The following is a 26,393-nucleotide window of genomic DNA, read 5'->3' as shown; positions in this document are numbered from 1 at the left end:
TAATGCATGTGAGTTACTGAGCACACTGCCTGCCAATCATTCATTGAACATTCTTATCACTACTGACATTTTTGTCACTGGTATAACGGTCTGGCCCAGAAATACCTTCTGAATGTTGTATTAGTCATATACTTGTCATGCATGGGGTATAACAGACAAATAGTTTGGTTGAAACTGTTAACATGCATGGACGATATTAACGATACCTTCACTAAACTAGACTGATTTTGGAAAAGCTGTTAAATCGTGCAAATTGATAGAATTGGGAAGTTCCCAGGTTAAAAGCTCAATAATTGAAAACAAGATTGTTTATGTGCTGCTGAAGCGAGCACAAAAAACAGGATTGTAATAACAGGATGTAATAATTTATCTAAGTCTATGCTCCAATTTCTTATACTTCTTTAGAATAAATTCCTGGGTCGCCTGGGTGGCTCAGTAGGTTGAGTGTCAGACTTCAGCTCAGGTCATGATCTCATGGCTACTGAGTTTGAGTCCCACCTTGGGATCTGTGTTGACAGCTCTCGGTGCCTGCTTTGGATTCTGCCCCTCACCGTTCATGCTCTCTCTCTCTCTCTCTTGCTCTCAAAAAGAAACATTAAAATTCTTTTAGAAGAATAAATTCCTAAAAATTGTGAAATCATCTAAACCTAAGTAAGTGCAGAGTATACTGAATCTCTCTGCACTATTTTTGCAAATTTTTATAATACTAAATTTATTTTTAATTTAAAAAGCTAAAATACACATACAATTTCTAAAAATGGAAAGGTTGTACCAATTTTTACTGTTTGCGCCTATTTTACTGCATCTACACTAATATATATTTATAAAAGCATTTAAATTTTCCAAAAGGTGAAAATGATATCTTTATTCTTTTAGGAATTATCTATTTACATCTTTGACAATTTTTCTACTAAAATATAGTGTATACTCCTACAATTATCGCTTATCAAACTTATCAAACCCTATTACACTGAATGTCTAGCCAAAGTATTTCATGTAACTATTAGCCCTTTGAAAGCTTAACACTTTTACTCAAATAGTTTGTTAGTCAAGAAATTTCCTTGGTCTCTCAAAAAATTAAAAATAGAACTACCCTGTAACCCAGCAATTTCACTACTAGGTATTTTTCCAAAGGATACAAAAATGCTGATTCAAAGGAGCCCATGCACCCCAATATTTACAGCAGCACTATCAACAATAGCCAAATTATGGGAAGAGCCCAAATGTCCATCAACTGATGAATGGATAAAGAAGATGTGATACACACACACACACACACACACACACACACACACACACACAGGAATATTACTTGGTGATCAAAAAGAATGAAATCATGCCAGGTGCCAACAATGTGGATGCAACTAGAGGGTATTATGCTAAACGAAGTAAGTCAGTCAGAGAAAGACAAATATCACATCACTTTATTCATATGTGGAATTTGAGAAACTCAACAGATGAACATAGGGGAGAGGAAGGAAAAATAAGATAAAAAGAGAAAGGAAGGCAAACCATAAGAGATTCTTAAATACAGAGAGCATACTGAGGGTTGCTGGACGCGTTTTGGGTGGGGGGATGGACTACATGGGTGATAGGCACTGGGGAGGGCATCTGTTGGGATGAGCACTGGGGTGTTGTATGTGGGTGATGGGTCACTGGATTCTACTGAAATCATTGTACTGTATGTTAACTGACTTGGATTTAAATAAAATAAAATTTTTTTTAAAAAGGAAAGAAATTTCCTTGAATGCATTCTGAAGTGATATATTAAGTGGATTAATACACTAAAATACTAATTTTTTTGTTTAAAAAAAGTGGAAAAGAAGTTAGTAGGTCCTTCTTACTTAAGACTTCTTCCTATAGAAGTATAGTAAAACCTTGGTTTGTGAGAATTCATTCCAGAAACATGCTTGCAATCCAAAGCACTTGCACATCAAAGAGAATTTCAAGAACCACTGTCTCAGTTTGATCATGTGACATCTGGCATCATGTACTACTCATATTGCCAGAAACTGCTTGTTTATCAAGTTAAAATTTATTAGAAACGTTTGCTCGTCTTGCAGAACACTTGCAGAACAAGTTACTCACAATCCAAGGTTTTATGTATTTAAAATATATTTTTTAAAGAGGCATTTAAAAATATATTGTTTTGTGTCTTACATTTGGTAGTTGCAGGAGATTTTTAGACAATTCTTTTATACTGTTTACCTAGATGATCATGTCATCTGTGTACAAAGGCTGTTTAATTTCTTCCTTTCCCATTTGCATATCTTTTATTTCCTTTTCTTGCCTTAATGGCATTAGCTAGGAATTCCAGCACAGTGTTGAAAAGCAGTGGAAAGAGGGGACGTCCTTACCTTGTTCCTGATCTTATTTACAGAATGAGTTTCTATTACAGTTATAGATTTTTTATAGATACTCTTTATCAAGTTGAGGACATTTCCCACTAATCTTAGTTTACTGAGAATTTTTAATCATGAATGATTAAATTTAATGACCAAAATAGCAGAATACAAAGTTAATATACAAAAGCCAATTGCTTTCCAATGCACCAACAATGATTAAGTTCAATTTGAAATTAAAAGCACAATAGTATTTGTATCAGCACATCCCCCCCAAAAAGAAAGAAATACAAATCTAAAAAAACATGGGGGTGCCTGGGTGCCTCAGTCAGTTGAGCGTCCAACTTCAGCTCAGGTCATGACCTCATGGTTCATGAATTCAAGCCCCGCATCAGGCTCTGTGCTGACAACTCAGAGCCTAGAGCCTGCTTCAGATACTGTGTCTCCCTCTCTCTCTGTCTCTCCCCCACTCAAAAGTCTCTCTCTCTCTGAAAAATAAACATTAAAAGAATTTTTTTAACTATGTACAAGATCTGTATGAGGAAACCTACAATATTCTGGTAAAGGTAAACAACTAAAAAAATTTGAGAGATATACCATGTTCCTGGATAGAAGGGTCAATATATGGTCAAGGTATCAATTCTTCCAAACTTGATCTATAGATTCACAATGCTATGCCAATCAAAACCAAAGCAAGTTATTTTTTATTTTAAAGTTATAGAGAGAGGTAAAAGAGTAGAATAGCTAACACAATATTAAAGGAGAAGAACAAAGTTGGGAGACTGACACCAAGTGACTTAAAGACATACCATAAAGCTATAATCATCAATACAGTGTGGTATTGGCAAAAAAAAATTAACAAATACATCAATGAAACAGAACAGAGAGCCCAGAAATAGACCCACATAAATACTGTCAATTGATCTCTGACAAAAGAGAAAAGTCAACACAGTGGATTTAAAAAAAATTCTTTTCAACAAATAGTGCTGGAAGAATTGGCAAAATCCACAGTCAAAAATATAAATCTAGATACAGACCTTACAGCTTTCAAAAAATTACTCAAAATGGATCACAGACCTTAATGTAAAATGCAAAATGATAAAACTCATAGAAGGTAACACAGGAGAAAATACAAATCATCTTGGGTTTGGTGATAAACTTTTTTAGATACATTAGAGTCACTATCCATGAAAGAACTGATGAGCTGGACTTCACTGAAATTAAAATTTTCTGCTGTGTCAAGACACTATCAATAAAATGAAAAGACAAGTAATAGATCTGGGTGAAAATACTGGCAAAAGATTTATTTGATAAAAGACTGTTATCCAAAATATACAAAGAACTCTTAAAAATCAACAATAAGAAAACAAACAGCTGATTTAAAAAGTCCAAAGACCTAAGCAGACACCTCACCAAAAAGATATGCAAATAATAGATAAGTATATGAAAAAATGCTCCACATAATACGTCATCAAGGAAATGCAAATTAAAACGAGATAACACCACACACCTATTAGAATGGCAAAAACCCAGAACAAAATGCTGACAAAGATGTGAAATAATAGGATATGTCTTCCATTGCTAGTAGGAATACAAAATGGTAAACACACTTTGGAAGACAACTTGTCAGTTTCTGATAAAACTAAAGATACCTTACCACAGGTTCCAGCAATTAAGACTCCTTGGTGTTCATCCAAATGAGCTAAAAAGTTATGTCCACACAAAAGCCTGTACATGCATGTTCATAGTAGCTTTATTCATAAATGTTGAAACTTAGGGGTGCCTGGGTGGCTCAGTCGGTTAAGGGTACCACTTTGGCTCACATCATCATCTCATGATTTGTGAGTTTGAGCCCCGCATCAAGCTCTGTGCTGAGCTCAGAACCTGGAGCCTGCTTCAGATTCTGTGTCTCCCTCTCTCTCTGCCCCTCCCCTGCTTGTGCTCTGTGTCTGTCTCTCAAAAAAAAAATTTTTTTTTTTAAATGCTGAAACTTGGAAGCAATCAAGATATCCTTCAGCTGGTGAGTGTATATATAAACTGTGATACATCCAGAAAATTCAGTATTAATCAGCACTAAAAAAAAAAAAATAAGAAAGAAAGAAACTATCAAGCCATTAGAAGACATGGAGGAAATTTAAATGCACACTACTAAGTGAAAGAAGCCAAGCTGAAAAGTCTATGTACTGTATAACTCGAACCATATGACATTTTGAAAAAGGCAAAACTACAGAGACAGTAAAAATATTTGTGGTTGCCACTGGTTAGGGAGAAGTGAGAAATAAACAGAGCACAGAATTTTTAGGGCAGTGAAATAATTCTGTATGTATGATACCTTAATGGTGGGTACATATAATTATAAATTTGTCCAAACCCACAGAACATACAATACCATGACTGAACCCTTGCTGACAAAGCTATGTCAGTGTAGGTTCATCACTGTCACAAATGTATCATGTTGGGGAAAGACATCCATAGTGGAGTCGGGCATGTGTGGGGATAAAACATATGCAGGAACCTCATACTTTCTACTCAAGTTTGCTGTGAACCTAAAACTAATCTAAAAAATCAACTATATTAACTGTTAAAAATAAATCATGTTTTCTTCCATCCAAACAGTCTTACTCAAGGAAATAAATATCAACCAACCACATAAATGCAAATGAGCCTAAAAATGGTGAGGGACTGGATTTCAAAATTCATTTCCCCATATATCAGTGAACTGATTTCTTTCAATTTTTTTAAAAATGTTCTTGTGCCAGCAAAAAATCTGTCCTTTTATACAGAATGTCATTCACCAAATGAAAACCTTAATTTGCAAATCATCTGAAACTTAGATTCAGTGAGAAAATTCTAAAAATAGTAAAATACCTACCGTTCTGGCAGAAATTCACCCAATTTCTAAAAGTAAATAAAGTACAACTGACCCTTGAACAACATGAGAAGGGGCACTGATTCCCCTTCACAGTCGAAAATCCACATATAAGTTTGCTTCTCCAAAACATAACTGCTAATAGCTTACTCTTGACTGGAAACCTTGCCAATAATATAAACAGGCAACAAACATATTTTTATGTTATATTATGTACTATTCTTATAATAAAGTAAGATAGAGAAAAAATGTATTATTAAGAAAATCATAAAGAAGAGAAATACATTTACAGTAATGTACTCTATTTAGCGAAAAACATCTATGTATAAGTGGAACCATGCTACTCAAACCAATGTTGTTCAAGGTTCAACTACAAATGATCAGAATAACTTAGAAATTCACTTCTTTTATAAATATATCAACACAAAAACAATACAAAAAACTCCTTATGGGGCACCTGGGTGGCTCAGCTGATTAAGCATCCGACTCTTGATTTCAGCTCAGGTTTGTGGGTTCAAGCCCCATGTTGGGCTTAGGATTCTCTCTCTCTCTCTCTCTGCCCCTCTCCCACTCATATTCACTCTCTTTCTCTTTCTCTCTCTCTCCCTCTTCCTCTCTCTCCCTCACTGTCTAAAATAAATAAAAACTTATAAAAAATAAAATAGAAGTAAAAAACAGAAAAGAAATAAAAAATGGAATGAAAGCTAGCATAATCAGAACACAGGAATGGGCACACTGTCATGAGATGATATGAAAGAGGTAGCAAGGTCCTGGTCAGGTGGGGCCCTCACAGTCCTTGATTAGCAGTTTGGGCTCAGTTTTAAACACAGTGAAAATCTATTGGAGTGTTAACCACGAAGGCAACATGTTTCAAATCACATTTTACATCACTCCAGCAGTTAAATGCTAGATGCAATTTGATGCAAATACAAATGCTAATCACAACATCCCAACAAGATAAAGCTTGGTAATAACAGAGTTGGTAAAAGACAAATTCTAGATACATTTGCTGTTCTTTCGGAGAACAGTCCTCACCCATGTCCTTGGAAATTCCTTTACCATGGGAAAGTTAACTGAAAAAGAATGAACAAATTCTCTCTTTAATGGTATGATGAATTTCAGTGAAAAGAGAATGACCTGATTTAAATCTCAGCTGGGCCTTATCCTAGATATAGAAATTTACATAAGTTACTTAAACCTATCAGCAATTTTTACTCACCTATAAAATGAAAATAGTAACATCTACATTTCACAGAAGAGTTACAGGTTTGGATGTTTACAATCTCTACACGTTTTGTTCATACACAGATGCTCTACAAATGTGAATAGTCAACCCCACCCCTTAGTAACAGCATTTTTTAAAAGGACTAAGTGGAGGAGATACTTAATACCAAGGAATGCATTTCTGATGGTGGAATTTCAAGCAGGGTAGCAGGAGATATTTTGAGGCAGGAAAGCATTCCCCTAAAACCAACTGTTTACCCCACCTACCAGGACATAAAGGAGCCTTCAGAGTATTATAAATATTTATGAAAAAGTTGATCCTCAGAAAAAATAAAGTATTATATACTGATGAATTCTCGTTAAAATACAAAGGTGGTTAATATACTCCAAACACAATGAAATGATTGATTTTAATTGGTCTAAAGCTTACAATCAAACAATAAAATAGTAAGTACTTTATTAAGTACTTTATAAAGCAGCAATTTCTTACACTAACAAACCTATACTCACAGAACAGAAAAATCCTGAAGGATTTTCATTGGAGTACATGTTAGAATAAATTCTTGAAACAGCTAGGTTTAAATTTGCCATTTTAAAAGTAACACTTAAAAACTGAGAGGCACCTGGGTGGATCAGTCGGTTAAGCATCCAACTCTTGATTTCATTGCAAGTCATGATCTCACAGGTTTGTGAGTTCAAGTCCCACATTGGGCTCCTTGCACTGACAGTGCAGAGACTGCTTGGGATTCTCTCTCTCTCCTCCCTCTCTGCCCCTCCCACACATATACTCTCTCTCAAAATAAATAAATAAACTTAAATAAGTAAGTAAGTAAATGCTGATGTTCACTTACTTGCTAAAGTATAGAACAACTGAATATAGAGTGGTACTGAGACATATTACCATTGACATTATACTCATAAATGATTTATTCCACATAGTGGGGTTCAATTACTGTGAGTGCTTATCTCATTTTGGGCTTTTTAAAGTTAGTGAATGTTCAACACTTAAGACAGTAAAGGTTTTTCTAGTATCTTTTGACATATAACAATTTTTTAGAATTTCTATTAATTTTTATTAAATTCAAAGTAAACACATGATGTTTTCTGAAAAGTAGGGGATAGACAGAGGAAAAATTAGTATGATTTTCAGAAAAGATAAAGTATTACCATTCAGATTCAATATTATGACACAAGAGTGTTTTTTCATCCACACAAGCTAATCTGTTTGTTCTACACAATACATTTTTTCAGTTTGTTTACTTAAAGAACAGAATAAAACGATAATGGAGGGAACATCTGAAAAACAATATGCCTATATTGGTTAAGACAACTTGCTCTAAATTTTTTTTAATGTTTATTTAGTTTTGAGACAGAGAGAGAGAGAGACACAGAGCGTGAGTGGGGGAGGGGCAGAGAGAGAGGGAGACACAGAACCAACCATCTGTGTCAGCACAGAGCCTGATACGGGGCTCAGACCCATCAACCATGAGATCATGACCTGAGCTGAAGTCAGACACTTAACTGACTGAGCCACCTAGGCACCCCAAGACAACTTATTCTAAATTGGGATTAGTATGAGAGGCAGGGAGTTGGGGGCTTGGGCAGGGCATTAAAGATCTATTTTCCAAGCATCTGAGAGAGTCACTTTATTTGTTTTTTAATGTTTATTTTATTTTTGAGGGAGAGCAAGTGAAGGAGGGGCAGAGAGAGAGGGAGAACGAGGATCCGAAGTCAGCACAGAGCCCGATGTGGGGCTTGAACTCATGAACTGTGAGATCATGACCTGAGCTGAAGTTGAATGCTCAACCGACTAAATCATCCAGGTACCTCAAGAGAATATCACTTTAAAAATGCTTAATATTCTCCTCAGACACACCAATGTGGCTAAATGAGAGCTGTCTGACAGGTATCTGTTCCAGGACCATGTTATACTAGATTTTAATATTGTAACAAGCACTCGGACTATATAATGACTTGTCATTGTAACCAGATGGCCTGGACTACTTCCCACAGAGGCTCTAAATTTGAGGCTTCCACTTAAAGAGCCTCTGAAGACTTCCTCGATCTGAAAGAAAACAGACATCCAGGTCCAGGAAGTAAAGAGAGCCCCAAACAAGCTGAATTCAGAGAGAACCACACCAAGACACATAATTTAAATGTCAAAAATTAAAGATAAAGAGAGAATCTTAAGAGCAACAAGAGAAAAGCCAGTAGTAAGTATAGGGACCACCCATAAGACTATCAGCTGATTTTTCAGCAGCAAGTTTTCAGGCCAGAAGGAATACGCATGATATATTTAAACTGCTGAAAGGAGAAAACCTACAACCAAGAACAGTCTACCAGCAAATTTTTCATTCACAATTGAAGGAAATATAAAGTTTCCCAGACAAGCAAAATTTTAAATTTTCACCACTAAACTGGCATTTTAAGAGAGTCAAAAGGATTTCTTCAAGCATAAAAGAAAGGGCCATACCTAAAGTAAGAAAATTATGAAAGAAAAATTTCACTGGTAAAAGCTAACATGTAGTAAAGGTGGTCGATCAACCACTCACAAAGCTGGTATGAAGATTAAAAGACAAATGTAGTAAAATCAACAATATCTACAATAACTAGTTAAGGGGCACATTGAGTAAAAAGCTGTAAAATATGAATTCAAATACATAAAAACATGGGGATGGGGAGTAAAAATGTAGTATGTTCAGAATGTGTTCTAACCTAAGAGACCATAAACTTAAAACAGACTACTATATGCAAAGAGTGTTACATATGACTTCATACTGACTGCAAAAATCTATACTAGATACATAAAAAATAAATAGAAAGGAATCGAAACATAACATTAAATAAAGTCATCAAGTTATGAGGTAAGAGAACAAGAAGAGAAGACATACAAAAACAATTAGAAAACAATGAACAAAATGGCAATGAGTACAAAACTACCCATAATTGCTTTAAATGTAAATGGACTAAATGCTCCAGTCAAAAGACAATAGGCAACTTAAATGTATAAAAATATAAGACCCATCTACATGCTGCCTACAAGAGATTCACTTCAAACATAAAGATACATACCGACTGAAAGTAAAAAGATGAAAAATAATACTCTATGCAAATGTAGCAAAAAGAAAGCTGGAGTAGCAATACACCTATCAGACAAAATAGACTTTAAGACAAAGATTATGAGAAGAGACAAAGAAAAACATTACATAATGATAGACATCAATCCAACAAGATAATGTAACAATTGTAAATATCTCTATACTCAACACAGAAGCCCCTAAATATATAAGGTGAATATTAACAGACAAAAAGCAAAAAAACAGACAGTAATATAGCAATAGTAGGAGACTTTAACACCCCATTTACATCAGTGGATACAGTGTCCAGGCAGAAAAATCAATAAGGAAACAGTGACCTGAAACAGTGTTTAAGACAAACCTGACATACATATATATACAGAACATTACCAAAACAGCATAATACACATTCTTTTCTTTTTTTTTCTTTTTTAAATTTTTTCCTTTTTAACATTTATTTATTTTTGAGACAGAGAGAGACAGAGCATGAACGGGGGAGGGTCAGAGAGAGAGGGAGACACAGAATCTGAAACAGGCTCCAGGCTCTGAGCAGTCAGCACAGAGCCTGACGCAGGGCTCGAACTCACAGACCATGAGATCATGACCTGAGACGAAGTCAGACGCTCAACCGACTGAGCCACCCAGGCACCCCATACACATTCTTTTCAAGTGCACATGCAACATTTTCCTTGACATATCACATGTTAGGCCACAAGACAAGTCTCAATAAATTTTAAAAGACTGATATCATATCAAGCATCTTTTCCCACAACAACAGTATGAAACCAGAAATCAATTACAAGGCAAAAACTAGAAAAAACACAATCATTTGGAGCCTAAATAACCAACTGGTCAATAAAGAAATCAAAATAGAAATAAAAAAAGTATCTGGACAAAAATGAAAATGGAAACATAACAGTTCAAAATCTTAAGGGAATAGCAAAAGCAGTCCCAAGAGGGAAAGTTAGAACAATACAGGCCTCCCTCAAGAAAAAAGAAAAATCTCTAACAATCTAAACTTACACCCACAGAAATTGGAAAAAGAAGAAGAAACAAAACCAAAGTTAGTAGGAGACACAAAATAATAAAGATCAGAGCAGATAAATGAAGTAAAAACTAAAAAACATCAGAAATGATCAATGAAACTAAGAGTTGATAAACCTTTAGGCAGTGGTGCCTGGCTGGCTTAGTCAATGGAGCTTGTGACTCTTGATCTTGGAGTTGTGAGTTTGAGCCCCACAATGGATGTAGAGACTACTTAAAAAATAAAATCTGTAAAAAAACAAACATATTTAGCCAGACTAATCAAGGAAAAAAAAGAAGGGAGTCAAGTAAATAAAATCAGAAATGAAGAGAACTTACAACTCACATCCCAGATATACAAAAAGTTATTAGACTACTACAATTACACATCAACAAATTAGAAAACCTACAAAAAACAGATAAATCCCTAAAAACATAAAATCTTCTAGGACTTGATCAAGAAGAAAAAGAACATCTGAACAGACCAAGTACTAGTAATACAATTCAATCCGTAATGAAAAACCTCCCAACAAACAAAAGTCTAGGGCCAGATGGCTTCACAGGTGAAACTGGAGGAAAAAAAAGTAAAGAAAACTGATTACCTAGAGTGCTTAATCTATTCCAAATAACTGAAGAGGTAAGACTCCTTCCAAATTCATTCTATGAACTAGCATTACTCTGATATCAACACCAGACAAAGACACTACAAAGAAAGAAAACTGCAGACCAATATCCCTAATGAATGGAACTATAAAAATCCTCAACAAAATATTAGAAGAATAAATTCAACAGTACAAGGATCACACATCATGGTCAAGTGGGATTTGACAGGGATGCAGAGATGGTTCAATATCCACAAATCAATCAAAATGATACACCACATTAACAAAACGAAGAATAAAAAAACACATCATTTCAATAGATGCAGAAAAAGCATTTGATAAAATTTGACATCCACTCATGATAAAACCTCTCAACAAAGTGGTAATAGAGGAAGCATACCTCAACATAATAAAGGTCATATGTAACACAACTACAGATAGAATCATACTCAATGACAAAAAGCTGAAGGCTTTGCCTCTAGGATCAGGAACATGTCAAGGATGAGGTCTCACCACTTTTATTCAACAAAGTACTGGAAGTCTTTGCTATAACAATCATATATGAAAAAGAAGTAAAAGGAATGTAAACTGGTAAGGAAGAAGTAAAAACTGTCACTATTTGCAGATAACAAAACACTATATATAGAAAACCCTGAAGACTTCACAGAAAAACTCTATCAGAACTAATGAATGAGTTCAGTAAAGTTGCAGATACAAAATTAATATAATTAATATTAGATAATATAATGAATTTGATAATTAATATAATTAATATAAGAAGTCTGTTGCATTTCCATATACTAATAACAAACAGAAAGAGAAATTAAGAAAAAAATCTCACTAGCAATTGCATTAAAAATAATAAAATACCTAGAAATAAATTTAACCAAGGAGGTGAAACTCCTATACTCTGAAAACTGTAAGACATTAATGAAAGAAAGATGGCAAAAATAAATGTAAAGATATACCATGCTCATGACTAGATTTAAAATTGTTTCACGGTCTATACTACTCAAAGCAATCTATAGATTCAATGTAATCCCTATCAAAACACCAACAGTACTTTTCATAGAACTAGAACCCTATCAAAACACCAACAGTACTTTTCATAGAACGAGAACAAAAAAATTCTAACATTTGTATGCAACCTCAGAAGATCCAGACAAAACAATCTTGAGGAAGAAGGACAAAGCTGGAGGTATCATGCTCCTAGATTTCAAACTACACCTTTAAGCTACAGTAATCAAAACAGTATGGTACTGGCACAAAAAGAGACACATAGATTAACAGAACAAAGTAGAGAGCCCAGAAATAAACTCATGCTTATATGGTCAATTAACCTATGACAAAGGAGGCAAAATATACAACGGTCTCTTCAATAAATGGTGTTTGGAAAATTGAAGAGCTACATGCAAAAGAATGAAACTGAACCACTTCCTTACACCATATATGAAAACAAACTCAAAACAGATTCAAGACCTGGGGCGCCTGGGTGGCTCAGTAAGTTAAGTGTCTGACTTCAGCTCAGGTCACGATCTCACAGTTCATGAGTTCGAGCCCCATCACAGGCTCTGTGCTGACCACTCAGAGCCTGGACCCTACTTCAGATTCTTGCCTTCCTCTCTCTCTGCCCCACCCCCACTCATGCTCTCTTTCTTTCTCTCAGATAAATATTACAAAAAAAATTTTTAATGGATTCAAAACCTAAATGTAAGACCTGAAACCATAAAGCTTCCCAAAGAAAACACAGACAATAAACTCTTTGACATTGGTCTTAACAATATTATTTTTTGGATTTGTCTCAAGCAAGGGCAACAAAAACAAATATAAAAAATTGAGACTACATCAAACTAAAAAGCTTTTTTTTTTTTTTTTTTTTTTTTTACCCAGAGAAGGAAACCATCAACAAAATGAAAAGGCAACCTCTTAAATGGGAGAAGATATTTACAAGTGATATATCAAATAAGATATATATACACAAAGAACTCAAATAACCGAACACACACACACAGAAAAACAATCTTATTTTAAAAATGGGCACAAGACCTGAAGAGACATTTTTCCAAAGAAAATGGAAGAAAATGACCATACAGATGATCATGAGACATATGAAAAAATGTTCAACATTGCTAATCACAGGAAAATGCAACTCAAAACCACAATGAGATGTTACTCCCACCTGTCAGAAGGGATAGTATCAGAAAGACAAGAAATAACAATTGTTGGCACAAGGATATAGAGAAAAGGAAACCCTTATGTACTGTTGGTGGGCATGTAAATTGGCGCAAACACTAAAAAAAAATAGTGTAGAGGTTCCTCAAAAATTTAAAAACAGAAATACCCTATGATGCAGCAATTCCTCTTCGGGCTATTTACCCCCCCAAAAAACACAAAACACTCATTCAAAGAGATAATGTATGCACTACTGTGTTCACTGCAGCATCATTTACTATAGATGTGATAAGGAAACAACCTAAGTGTCAACTGAAAGGTGAATGAATAAAGAAGTTATGGAATATAGGTACATGGAATATTACTCAGCCATTAAAAAAAGAATGGGATCTTGTCATTTGTGACAACACAGACAGACGTTGAGGGGGTCATGCTAACTGGAATAAGTCAGACACAGGAAGACAAACACCTTATCATTTAATTTATATGTGGACTCTAAAAAACAAAACAAATGAACAAACAACAAAACAGAAACAAACTCATAAATACAAAGAACAAACTGGCTGCCAGAGGGGAGAAGGGTGGGGGATGCATGAAATAGGTGAAGGGGATTAAGAGATATAAAATTCTAGTTATAAAATAACTAAGAGGGATGTAAAGTACATCATAAAGAACAGAGTCAATAATATTGTAATAACTATGTATGGTAACAGATGGGAAGTATACGTATCATGGTGAACATTTGTACCACATGTAAATGTCAAATCACTATGTTGGTACACCTAAAACAATATAACACTGTATGTCAACTATACTTCAGTATATTAATTAATGAATGTTTACAGGGAGATTATAACCAACGGAGGAATGCTTTATAAATAATTACATAAAATTGTATATATATCTCTGTATCCAATCCTAAAATACAACTATGGAAAACAAAGCAAGAATATACAAAAGTGTAAGCAGAGACTATATCAGGGTAGTAGTGTTACAGCAATTTTATTCTTTTTTTCTCCATTTCCCATATTTTCCAAAATTTCTAAAAGTATTTTTATCCTAAAAACCCATAAACCCACACTTCTAAATGAGAAAAAAAAAGACACATATATATGTCCTAAAATATGTACATACGAACTCTCTCCACTGAAGTCATACAAAGAAACTTGACTGTCACTCTCAGTGCCTTTCTGTAATTATTTACTACCATTTACAAAATGCTTGCAGATTTCAGGGGCGCCTGGGTGGCGCAGTCGGTTAAGCGTCCGACTTCAGCCAGGTCACGATCTCACGGTCCGTGAGTTCGAGCCCCGCGTCAGGCTCTGGGCTGATGGCTCAGAGCCTGGAGCCTGTTTCCAATTCTGTGTCTCCCTCTCTCTCTGCCCCTCCCCCGTTCATGCTCTGTCTCTCTCTGTCCCAAAAAAAATAAATAAACGTTGAAAAAAAAAATTAAAAAAAAAATGCTTGCAGATTTCAGAGTAGCTAACCGAGTATAAATCTTATTAGACAACAAACAAACAAACAAACAAAAACACTAGACTGAGGTTCAAATCCTGGTCTTTCTCTTTAATTTTATGACCCTGGGGAAGTTATTAACATTCCTGAGTCTTCATCATGTGTAAAATGAAACACAGACTATTTACCTCACACAGTTGTTGTAAGAATTAAATGTTGTACTGTATGTCGCAGTATCTGTGTACTTATATAAACACATAGAGAATCAAAATGCCTACTGAATTTGGATCAATTCAGTATGAAAGACATGGTTTACATTTCTGAATTCACAATTTAACAAGAAATAAAAACTTGAAAGGAAGAGATGAAAGGACAATTAAAGTTTCAAAGATAAGACCTAAGAGAGTCAGTATTATTTAATGTCCAAAAAGCTGAAAAAAAAAAAATCCACAGTTTTTTCAGAATTTTCACAGAAAATTGGCCATTTTCTAGGATAAAAGAACAGGAGAAGAGTGGGTTCAGATGAAAGACAAATACTTTGGTTAAATAAAAAGAATTCCAAGTTTACTTTAATTAAAAATTAGAAATTAGCAAAAATATGCAATATGTGAAAAAGTGGTTTCTCGTACAGATTACATCAGCATGTAATGGTGATCATATCCTATCTGAAGACTAGGCAATCTCTTAAGTCTGTTCTAGATTGTAAATTCCACCGACATGCAGGAAAAACTGATCATCAGGAAACTGAAGTCCCTAGAAGTTAGTGCTAAGATTTTACAGAACTTAGGAAAGCCACATCAGTAATTTGGGCTTCAATTCCCTCACTGGCAAAAATGAGAGGGTTTGATTATGAGTCTTTATAATTTTAGTTATTAAAAATATATATGATTCTAATTTAATATGATTTATGGCCAACACATATGGCAAGAATACAGAAAGTAAGCCGGGAGGGGAGGGGGTGTGCATCAATGATTACTTTCAGTGCTACAGAGAGGTACGATGGCATTATTATATTGCAGTAAATTACTACTTTGATGTAATGAATAGCGTACCAAGTAGTCTGAATTTTTTTAAGCAGCTTGACAAGATACTTGCAACCAGGAAATAGTCTAAGTAGCTAGGTAACTAATTCACTAAGCATAATCAAGGGACAATTATACATTCTGGCATATGGTTCCAAAATACCATGCTTACCTTTTCAAGTTCACTTAAAAATATGGTACCAGTATTTATAACATTTTGATTTGCTTATGAGAAAACTATTTGCATTGTCAGAACATATGAAAATTAATGGTGAGAAGGAAAGATGCTAAAAGATGTTAGGTCATAGAGGGATTAATAAATTCATTATTGACATGCCAATCATGTACTCTAGATAAAGAGGATATGATTTACACTAATGTGTGAGTAATGGTTCACCATAGAACATGTGAAACTTTCACTTAAAAATTAAGTCATGAAATAGAAGCATTTTTTGAAACATGACACAAAACAGTGATTCAGAGCTGCCTACTTCCTCAAAGGAACCAAGATGACACACAATAAAACATATTTAAACAATATGAAACTTTGGCCATCTTATTTCTATACAAGCTAAAGTCAATTTCCAATCTCATATTCTTACATCTATAAATAAAGCACTAAATTCTGAAAGGTTCTCCTTAAAGTCACGAAGACTAAGAAGTCAGGGATTTCCCATATGAGGTAAGCATTAGATTTTTCAAGATCATATAATTTTTAACTTCAGGTGAAGGAATAACACTTTTTGAGGAAAAAAAAACATAAATGCCCTTATCTAACTCTTTCCCAAAGAAAACTAAAAACTTTGCACAAAAGAAAGCCTCCCTCAAAAACACTTACTTTACAATTATGAACTTAAAACTAGACATAAGGCTTAATGAATGTAAAGTAAATTAACAGGAACTAAACTACTTAGTTGACGGAGGAAATAATGCTACAATGACCCTTTTTAAATCTCATTAAAAGAAGTCACTGTAACTACACTCACAACAGTTTTACTTTTTAAATTAAAAAAAATTGGAATGTTCATTTATTTTGAGAGACACACACACACAGTGTGAGAATGGGGGAGGGGCAGAGAGAGAAGGAGACACAGAATCCAAAGCAGGCTCCAGGCTCTGAGCTGTCAGCACAGAGCCTGATGTGGGACTCAAACTCATGAACCATGAGATCATGATCCGAGCAGAGTCAGACACTTGACTGAGTCACCCAGGCACCCCCGTCACAAAAGTTCCAACACTAAGAGTCAAGAAACAGTGCCCTTCTAAAACACACACACCCCTATATACACCACATACACTACAAACACTATAGTGAAACGTACTGTCTTGGTTAGAAAAGTGAGCATCTCAGGCAGAACTTCATCTGCTCTTTTACTGTGATAGGGGACCAGTAGCTGATTCATTTAATCTAATTGTCAATAAACGATGTATTTCCTTTACTCTTACAAGAAGAGCTTTCAATTATGTCTGTAAATTAAGTATCTGTAAGACTGATTCTATTAATTGTTTCAACCCTGAGTACATGCAGAACTGCCAATATGACGGGGACAAAGAATAAAACAAAACATTTGTGTTGCCATTGTCACTGGTATTCATCCACAAACATCTAAAACCTTAAAAACTTTCTAAAGATGCAGATAGAAGATATGCAAGTTACAACACTAAACTGTGCCCTCCATGTAATATTGTACAAACACATTTATCTCTTTTTTAAAGGATACCATTTATTTTCTTAACAATAGTCATGCAGTGTCCAATTCCACTTCAGTATCACACAGGTATCTTTCTGCAAATTCTATTAGCCATTGAAGAAATGCACTAAAAGGAGCCTCCACATCCACAAAATTACCTGACAAGCAATGTGCACGAGGTAGACCAGCTCTTTAGATTCACAGCCGTTTTTCGTTACTTCATTCTGTTCTTCTGAAAGCGAAAGCTATGTCAAAAAAAAAAAAAAGGGCAGAAGAGAGGGAGAGTCGTGATTAATGACGAATAAACGAGGCATTCAGTAATACTTGAACCCTCACGTTAACTCGCTGTAAGACAGGCCTTTTAATGGAAATCTATTGCTTACGGAAGACAAAATGAAGAATTCAGGATTTTTCAAAAACTACGTTTCTAAGAATTGTCTTTGTAACTTAAATCTAAACTAGCACAACTGCATAACAGAAAGAAATAAAATACATTCATTCATGACTAGGTCTTCACCTCCTTATTTAGCACATATGTGAAAGGAAGGCAGTAAGGCAGGCACTGAGAGACAGCATGCCCAAGTGGTTAGAGAGGGCTCAGGCTTTATTACACAGACTGGAAACTGACTTCCCAGAGAATAGTCCGGGCCTGCAGACACATGTCACTTCAGAATTATGTATGTCCGTACACTGGATTTTACTTCTTTTTAAACCAGCAGCTCAAATCTAGAAATGGGTGGTTTCATAGGAAAAATACACATTTTGACTTCTTTGAAAAATCAGAAAATCTGAAATATCGGACCCATATTCTCGTATGAGCAACAACCAGCTGGAACGGAAAAGTGACCAAACCCTTTAAAGGAGGCATGTATTCTCCAGAAGACTTTGCCACAGAATTAATTGTTCTTCATTTGTTCCCCAGTATTTAGGCTGAATGTTCACTATCATTCATCATGCCACTTGCTTTGTGACTTTTTTCACATACAACTCTCTTCTCACATTTATATTATGTTTACAAACTCTGCTCCAGAGACACACAGCCCTGAGTTCAAAAGTGTCACTAGCTAGCTGTACAATATTGAGCACCCCATATAATCTCACATCAGGAAAATGGGAATGAAATAATAATGCTTATTCTCAAGTTTGTGAGGATCAAATGAGATAATGCACAGAAAGTGTTCACCAAGACGCCTGGTACTCAGTAAGTACTTAATGTTACCTATCATTATAGCTAATATTATAAAAATAAAATATGAAGACATAGTCTCTATTTTTGAAAGCAGGATCACTGAGGTATTAAAAAAAACATTCTGGTCTTAAGTAGAAGTTCGCAGGGTAATGATTATTCTCACACCAGTCAAAATAAGGCAGATTCACTACAAAATCATACTTTAAGAACAGGATTAAGGGTGAGAAAAAACCTAAATGAACTAAGTTGTAGAAAGTGACAAGACATTCATGGGACAGAAGAGACTCATGGACGTGCTCAGACTCATGGACGTGCTCAGACTCATAGAGATGCTCAGAAGCCTGGTAAAGATGCAGGAGGATAAAGAACCTGCATTAGACAGGGTTAAGCAGAAACCAGCCAAACCATGAAGACCGCATATGGACTAGAGTTTATGAACTAAAATTCCAACGAAAACCTTGTAACAGAGAGTCAATACCCACCCCCCTCCCCAGGTATATAGACAGGGTCAATGCACCAACAGCTCGGGCAAGAGCAGGAGAACAGAGACAGATAAACCAGGAGAACGGAGAGAGATGAACCTGTGCAGTGTGTGAAGTCTCCCCGAGCACACGGCAGCTAACCAGTGTAGACAGGGACAGGGCAAGAAAGCGCAGAGGGCCCTCTGAGGCACTCAAGACTGAGACAGAGAATGAGCGCATGCTCTCCCTTAGGTCAGAAAACTGGTGGCTTAGCAGTAAAGCATAAATAGATCGTCAGATATCTCATCCATTTTCACTTTCCCCACAATGGGAAAAAAACACACAAGATTTCTAAACATCCAAACCATAAGGGAGAATATAAAACTTTAAAATGACAGCAACTACAGGGGCGCCTGGGTGGCTCAGTCGGTTAAACGTCTGACTCTTGATTTCAGCTCAGGTCATGATCTCACGATTCCTGGGATCGAGCCCCATGTTGGGCTCCACACTGACAGGACAGAGCCTGCTTGGGATTGTGTTTCTCCCTCTCTCTCTGCCCCTCGTCCACTCATGCTCACTCTCTCTCTCTGGAAATTAAAAAAAAAAAAATTAAAAAAAAATAAATTAAAATGTCAGTAACTACAAAATAAGTAAAGACTAGAAATAAAATCAATCTTCCTAAACAGAACTGGGGGGAGGAGAGGGTCAGGAAGAAGAGAAGAAACTTCCCCCAAAAGGCAAAAAGATGGATGTGGAGGAACGAACAGCAAAGACAGATGGTCCAATGATGTCAGTAAAATGGCAGAGTAGGCAACTGCAAATCCCAGTCCCTTCACAGAAACATGAACAAACAAGCAAAAACTCTCCCAACCAACTTTCGCAGTATGCTAGAATACAGTAAAGGTTTACAATCACCATGAGAATGCTGAATCAAGAAAAAGCCAACTTAAAAACTCTGTGGCATTTTCACCCACCCTCGCTCCACTCCTCCCCATCTTGGCAGCACTCCTGTGGATAGCAGTCCTGGCCCCAAGTACGGGACCCCCTTTCCCTGGGTCCAGAAGGAGAGACATCATTGACAAACGACTGCATGTCCCTTCTAATCTGTCTGGCAGCCGCATGAAGAACCGACACACAGCACACATCTCTTTTTCACTTAACTTGGAACTCATTCAGGGATTTAAAAAAGCAGCATTGCTAAGATATTGTAAAATAAACTAAAAGTCTTCAGTCATATGAAGCAAAAGATTATAGTCAGCTTAAAGCCCAGGAGAAAGAGCTGAGGAGAGAGGCTCCTTGGGAAATGAGAGCACTCTAGAAACCCATGAACATGTTCAGGCTGGGACACATGCACGAAAGACGGGAGAAGACCTAAGCTTTCAACTCTACTCTCCAGGCTGTCAGAGCTGTAAAAAGCCCGGTTCATTGCTGAATGAGTGCCCCAACACAAAGGAAGTATGCAAAGACTGGAGGAAGTGGCTTTTTCTTTATTTTATTTTTTATTTTTAGTTCTTGGCTTTCAGGGAATTCCCTGACAAAATACTACCTGAACACAAGTAAAAGAAGAAAGACTTCAGTGAGCACATATGACATGGAACACGATCTTTTCAAAAATAGTCTGTTAAAGTCACTAAAAACATAGACTGCAGCCCTCAGTATGAAAAACAGCAAACCTGTGGTGAGGGATAGAATCCAGTTCCCAGGGTTACCACATTATAATAACCAATGTCCAGTATACAACAACAAAATCACAAGATATACAAAGAAACCAGAAGGCATGAGTCATTGACATGAAAAAAAAAAAAAAAAACAACAATAGAAGCTATCCCTGAGAAGTCCAGATATAGGACTTAACACATATTAAATGTACCACACGAAATGCACTCAAAGAAGTCAAAGAAACCACAAAGAACTAAAGGAAACCTGAAAAACAATTTATAAATAAATGAAAATATCAAGAAGAAACAGAAAGTAAAAAAGGGAACAAAAAACGAATCTGGGGAATGGCTAAAAATTCTAACTAAAGGGATCTAAATACTAACTAAAACTAAAAAATGCACTAAAGGGATCAACAGCAGATTTGGGCAAGAAAAATCAGCTTACTGAAAGACAGAATAAGTCAAAACACAGGTTTCCCCCACTATCCAAAAAGTAGAGCATTCCTTTAACCTTTAAATTTTTTTTAATGTTTATTTACTTTTGAGAGAGACACAGAGCACGAGCAGGGGAGGGGCAGAGAGAGAGGGAGACACAGAATCCGAAACAGGCTCCAGGCTCTGAGCTGTCAGCACAGCTGAGACACGGGGCTCGAACTCACAAACCGTGAAATCATGACCTGAGCCAAAGTCCTACGCTTAACCAACTGAGCCATACCCGGGCACCCCCCGCCTTTTTTTTTAATCCTTTAATGTTTATTTATTTTTGAGAGAGAGCCTTTGAAACCTTTTAAAAGCCAAAATGGTATAAAGCAAAGAGTATCCCCTGCCTTTCAAAAGTCTACATTACACCACCTTACTTTTACGAAAGACCTCTGTTAGTTGGTACCTGGTTTTGCTAACTGAAAGAAATCCAAAAAGGGTTTTCACTTTTATGAAAAAAAGCCATTACTCTACTAATGTAGGTCTTCATCAAAGCAAAGTGGTAAAACGAAAAGTTTCAGAAAGCAGCATAAACCTATATACAGTCCAAAGAACAGAAAGAAAAAGTTTTTAAAAAGTGAAATGTAGGGCACCTGGTGGACTCAGTCAGTTAAGTATCTGACTTTGGCTCAGGTCATAATCTCGCCATTCTTGAGTTTGAGCCCCGCACCAGGCTCGCTGCTGTCAGCACAGAGCCCACTTTGGATCCTCTGTCCCTCTCTCTCTACCCCTCCCCTGTAATAAATGAACATTTTTTTTAAAAAGGTGAAATGTTACTCAGGAACCAGTAGGACACCTTCGAGAAGACCAACACATGCATTATGAAAATCCCAGAAGGAAAAAGAGAAAGACATAAAGAGATTATAGAAGTCATATCAGGAAAAAGGAAGAATATGGGGCTCCTGGGCAGCTCAATCAGTTAAGCATTCAAGTTCAGCTCAGGTCATAATCTTATGGTTGGGGAGTTCAAGTCCCCATCGGGCTCTCTGCTGTCAGCACAAAGCCCACTTCAGATGCTCTTCTGCCTTCTCTCTCTGCCCCTCCCCCACTCGTGCTCAGGCTTGCTCTCTTTCTCTCTCTCAAAAATAAATATAAAAAAACAGGGGCGCCTGGGTGGCTCAGTCGGTTGGGCGTCCGACTTCGGCTCAGGTCACGATCTCGCGGTATGTGAGTTCGAGCCCCGCGTCGGGCTCTGTGCTGACTGCTCAGAGCCTGGAGCATGTTTCAGATTCTGTGTCTCCCTCTCTCTCTGACCCTCCCCCGTTCATTCTCTGTCTCTCTCTGTCTCAAAAATAAATAAACGTTAAAAAAAAAATTAAAAAAACAAAACAAAACAATCTAAGGGGCACCTGGGTGGTTCAGTCGCTTAAGCATCTGACTCTTGGTTTTGGCTCAGGTCATGATCTCGCAGTTTGTGAGTTCAAGCCCCGCATCAAGCTTAACAGTGACAGTGAGGAGCCTGCTTGGGATTCTCTCTCTCTCCTCTCTTTCTGCCCCTCTCCCACTCATGTGCTATGTCTCTCTCTCTCTCCCCCAAAATAAATAAATAAACACTAAAAAATAAATAAAGAAGATGGAAGAATAGGATAAGGCACCTGGGTGGCTTAGTCGGTTGACTGTCTGAGTCTTGATTTCGGCTTAGGTCATGACCTCACAGTCGTGAGATCCAACCCTGCATCAGGCTCCACACTGGGAATGGAGCCTGCTTAAGATTCTCTCTCTCCTTCTCCTTCTGCCCCTCCCATGCCTGCTTGCCAAGTGCATATTCTGTCTCAAAAAAAAAAAAAAAAAATTAAAAAGGAAGATGGAAGGAAGAACAGGAGAGCCCAGACTCTAGACCCCCACACAAAAACAGGCATTAGCAACTATCAACACACAAGAATACCTTTCTGAAAATCCCAGAACTTGGGAGGTGAGGTCAACACAAAACTTAGACCACAAAAATTAAGAAAGTCACATCAGAAGGTAAAGAGGAGTGGTTTCACGATGACTATCACCCCTTTCCCAGGCCAGCATAGCACCACACTGAAAGGATTCCCTAGGACTGTGACCTTCCTTTGGGAGAAAAGAGCCCATTAGAGATATCCAACTTCCCCAATGCTCAGACGTGATCTTCAGGAGGCCCATTCCTGTCTTTCCTCACAGGGAACACTGAAGGAATTGGCAGAGGGAGACCACCTAGGGTCACTTAGTAACAAAAAAGGGGGGTGCGACACAGAGCAACCAGCCAATGGATACTGGTACCATGACACCGTGGCACCATGCCCCTGCTGGCAACCTTGCCTGGTAAGAAAGCCCCACTAGGAGCTCTGCCCATCTACAGAGCCAAAATGCAGGTCAGCCCAGGGGCCACAGTTATCAGTTTTGCCTGGTTGGGGTCTCACCCATACAATTTGTTTTTTAATTCCAATAAACATAAATTGTTATTTTAGTTTCAGGTATACAATACAGTGGTTTGATAACTCCATGTATTATTCAGGACTCATAAATTCCCTTCTCTTAATCCCCTTCGCCTACTTCACCCACCCACCCCGACCTCACTTCTGGTAACCATCAGTTTCTTCCCTTAAATTAAAAGCTCATTTTTTTGCTTTGTCTCCTTTTTTCTTTTTCCTCCTCATTTGTTTTTTGTTTCTTAAGTTCCACATATGAGTGAAATCACATGGTATTTGTTCTTCTATGACTGGCTTATTTCAGGTAGCCTTATATTCTCTAGCATTATACAATAATCCATGATATTGCAAATGGCAAGATTCCATCCTTTTGATGGTTGAATAATATTCTCTTGTATATACATACCACTTCTTTTTTATCCATTCATCTATTAATGGATACACGCTGCTTCCATAATTTGGCTATTGTAAATAATGCTGCAATATCGCTTCTCAGCCTTTGGCTAAGATGAAGGGTAAATAATACTGCAATAAATACAGGGGCGCATGTATCACTTCAAATTAGTGTCTTTGTATTCTTTGGATAAATCCCAGTGCTGTGATTACTGGATCCTAGGGTAGTCCTATTTTTAATTTATAGAGGAATCTCCACACAGTGTTCTACAACAGCCATACCAGTTTGTATTCCCACCAACAGTACACAAAGGTTCCTCTTTCTCCACATCTTTACTAACACTTGTCTCTTCAGTTTTTGATTTTAGCCATTCTGACAGGTGTGTGGTGGTTATCTTATTGTGGTTTTTGATTTGCATTTCTTGCTGATGAGCAGTGTTGAGCATCTTTCCATGTGTCTGTTGACCCTCTGGATGTCTTCTTTGGAGAAATCTTTGTTCGTGTCTTCTGCCCATTTTTAACTGGATTAACTGGTGTGGTTTTGTTTGGTTGGTTGGTTGGTTTTGTTTTTGGTGTTCAGTTCTATAAGTTCTCATATATTTTGGATACTAACACTTGACTGGATATGTAATTTGCAAATACCTTCTCCCATTCAGTAGGTTGTCTTTTAGTTTTGTTAGTTGTTTCCTTTGCTGTGCAAAAAGCTTATTTTGATGTAGTCCCAATAGCTTCTTTTTTATTTTGTTTCCCTTGCCACCAGAAACATATCAAAAAAGATGTTATAGCTGATGTCAGAGAAATTACTACCTGTGCTCTCTTCAGGGATTTTTATGGTTTCAGGTCTCACATTTAGGTCCTGAATTCATTCTGAGTTTGTTTTTCTGTATAGTAAAAGAACATGTTCCAGTTTCATTCTTTTCCATGTAGCTGTCCAGTTTTCCCAACATCATTTGTTGAAGAGACTTTTTTTTTTCCCATTGCCTGGTTAGCCTTCTTCATCAAAGATTAATTGACCATATAATTGTGGGCTTATTTCTGAGCTTTCTACTCTGCTCCATTGATCTATGTGTCTCTTTTTGTACCAGTACCATACTTTTTTGATTACTACAGCTTGAAGTCTGGAATTGTGATTCTCCAGTTTTGCTTTGCTTTTACAAGACTGCTTTGGCTATTCGGAGTCTTTTGTGGTTCCAAATTTTTTAATTGTTCTAGTTCTGTGAAAAATGCTGCTGGCATTTTGATAGGGACTGAATTAAAATGTTTTGTGTAGACTGTTGGGGATAGTATAGACATTTTAACCATATTTTTTCTTCCAATATATGAGCATGGAATGTCTTTCCATTTCTTTGTTTTGTCATCAATTTCTTTCATCTATGTTTTATAGTTTTCAGAGTACAGGTCTTTCACCTCCTTGGTAAAGCTTACTCCTAGGTAGTTTAATATTTTTGGTGCAAGTATAAATGGGATTGTTTTCTTAATTTCTCTTTCTGTTGCTTCATTATTAGTATATAGAAATCCAACAGATTGCTCTATATTGATTTTGTATCCTGCGACTTAACTGGAATCATTTATCAGTTCTACTAATTTTTTGGAGTCTTTCAGGTTTTCTATATATAGTATCATGTCATCTGCAAAAAGTGAAAGTTTTGCTTCTTCCTTAACAAAATGGATGCTTTTTATTTTGTTGTTGTTGTTGTTGTTGTCTCATTGCTGTGGCTAGGACTTCCAGTACCATGTTGAATAAAAGGGGTGAAAATGGACATCCCTGTCTTGTTCCTTAAAGGAAAAGTTCTGTTTTTCCCCATTGAAGATGTGTGGGTTTTTCATATATGGCCTTCATTATTAGACATATGTTCCCTCTAAACCTACTTTGTTGAGGGCTTTTATCATGAATGGATATTGTACTCTGTCAGATGCTTTTTCTGTACCAATGGAAATGATCATAAGGTTTTTATCCTTTACCTTATTGATGTGATGTATCAAGCTGATTGATTTGCAAATACTGAACCCAGGAATTGATTTGCATCTCAGGAATAAACCACACTTAATTGTGGTGAATGATCTTTTTTTAATGTATTGTTGGGCTCAGTTTGCTAATATTTTGGTGAGAATTTTTGTATCTATATTCATCAGAGCTATTGGCCTGTAGTTCCCTTTTTTGTGGTGCTTTTATCTGGTTTTGGTATCAGGGTAATGCTGGCTTCATAGGAATTTGGAAGATTTCCTTCCTCTTCCATTTTTTGGAAAAGCTTGAGAAAAATAGGTATTCACTCTTCTTTAAATGTTTGACAGAATTATGTGAAGCAGCCTGGTCCTGGACTTTGTTCATTGGTAGTTGTGTG

The 26,393-nt window shown here is 36.5% G+C and overlaps 1 protein-coding gene across 12 annotated transcripts in view; it reads right to left on the bottom strand.

Annotated features, from left to right (window-relative positions):
• The window catches only part of ARHGAP32 (Rho GTPase activating protein 32), a 298,406-nt gene that overhangs the window by 98,208 nt on the left and 173,805 nt on the right, over positions 1-26,393 (bottom strand). For all 12 annotated transcript variants that reach the window (XM_053203873.1, XM_053203879.1, XM_053203876.1 and 9 more), the window contains one exon: positions 17,636-17,722. In XM_053203873.1, the coding sequence (XP_053059848.1) occupies positions 17,636-17,722 (87 nt within the window). The remainder of the gene's footprint in view (positions 1-17,635; positions 17,723-26,393) is intronic.

The sequence above is a fragment of the Acinonyx jubatus genome, chromosome D1 (genome assembly GCF_027475565.1).
Source record: "Acinonyx jubatus isolate Ajub_Pintada_27869175 chromosome D1, VMU_Ajub_asm_v1.0, whole genome shotgun sequence".
Classification (NCBI taxonomy): Eukaryota; Metazoa; Chordata; class Mammalia; order Carnivora; family Felidae; genus Acinonyx; species Acinonyx jubatus.
This window is presented reverse-complemented; position numbering and strand designations above follow the sequence as displayed.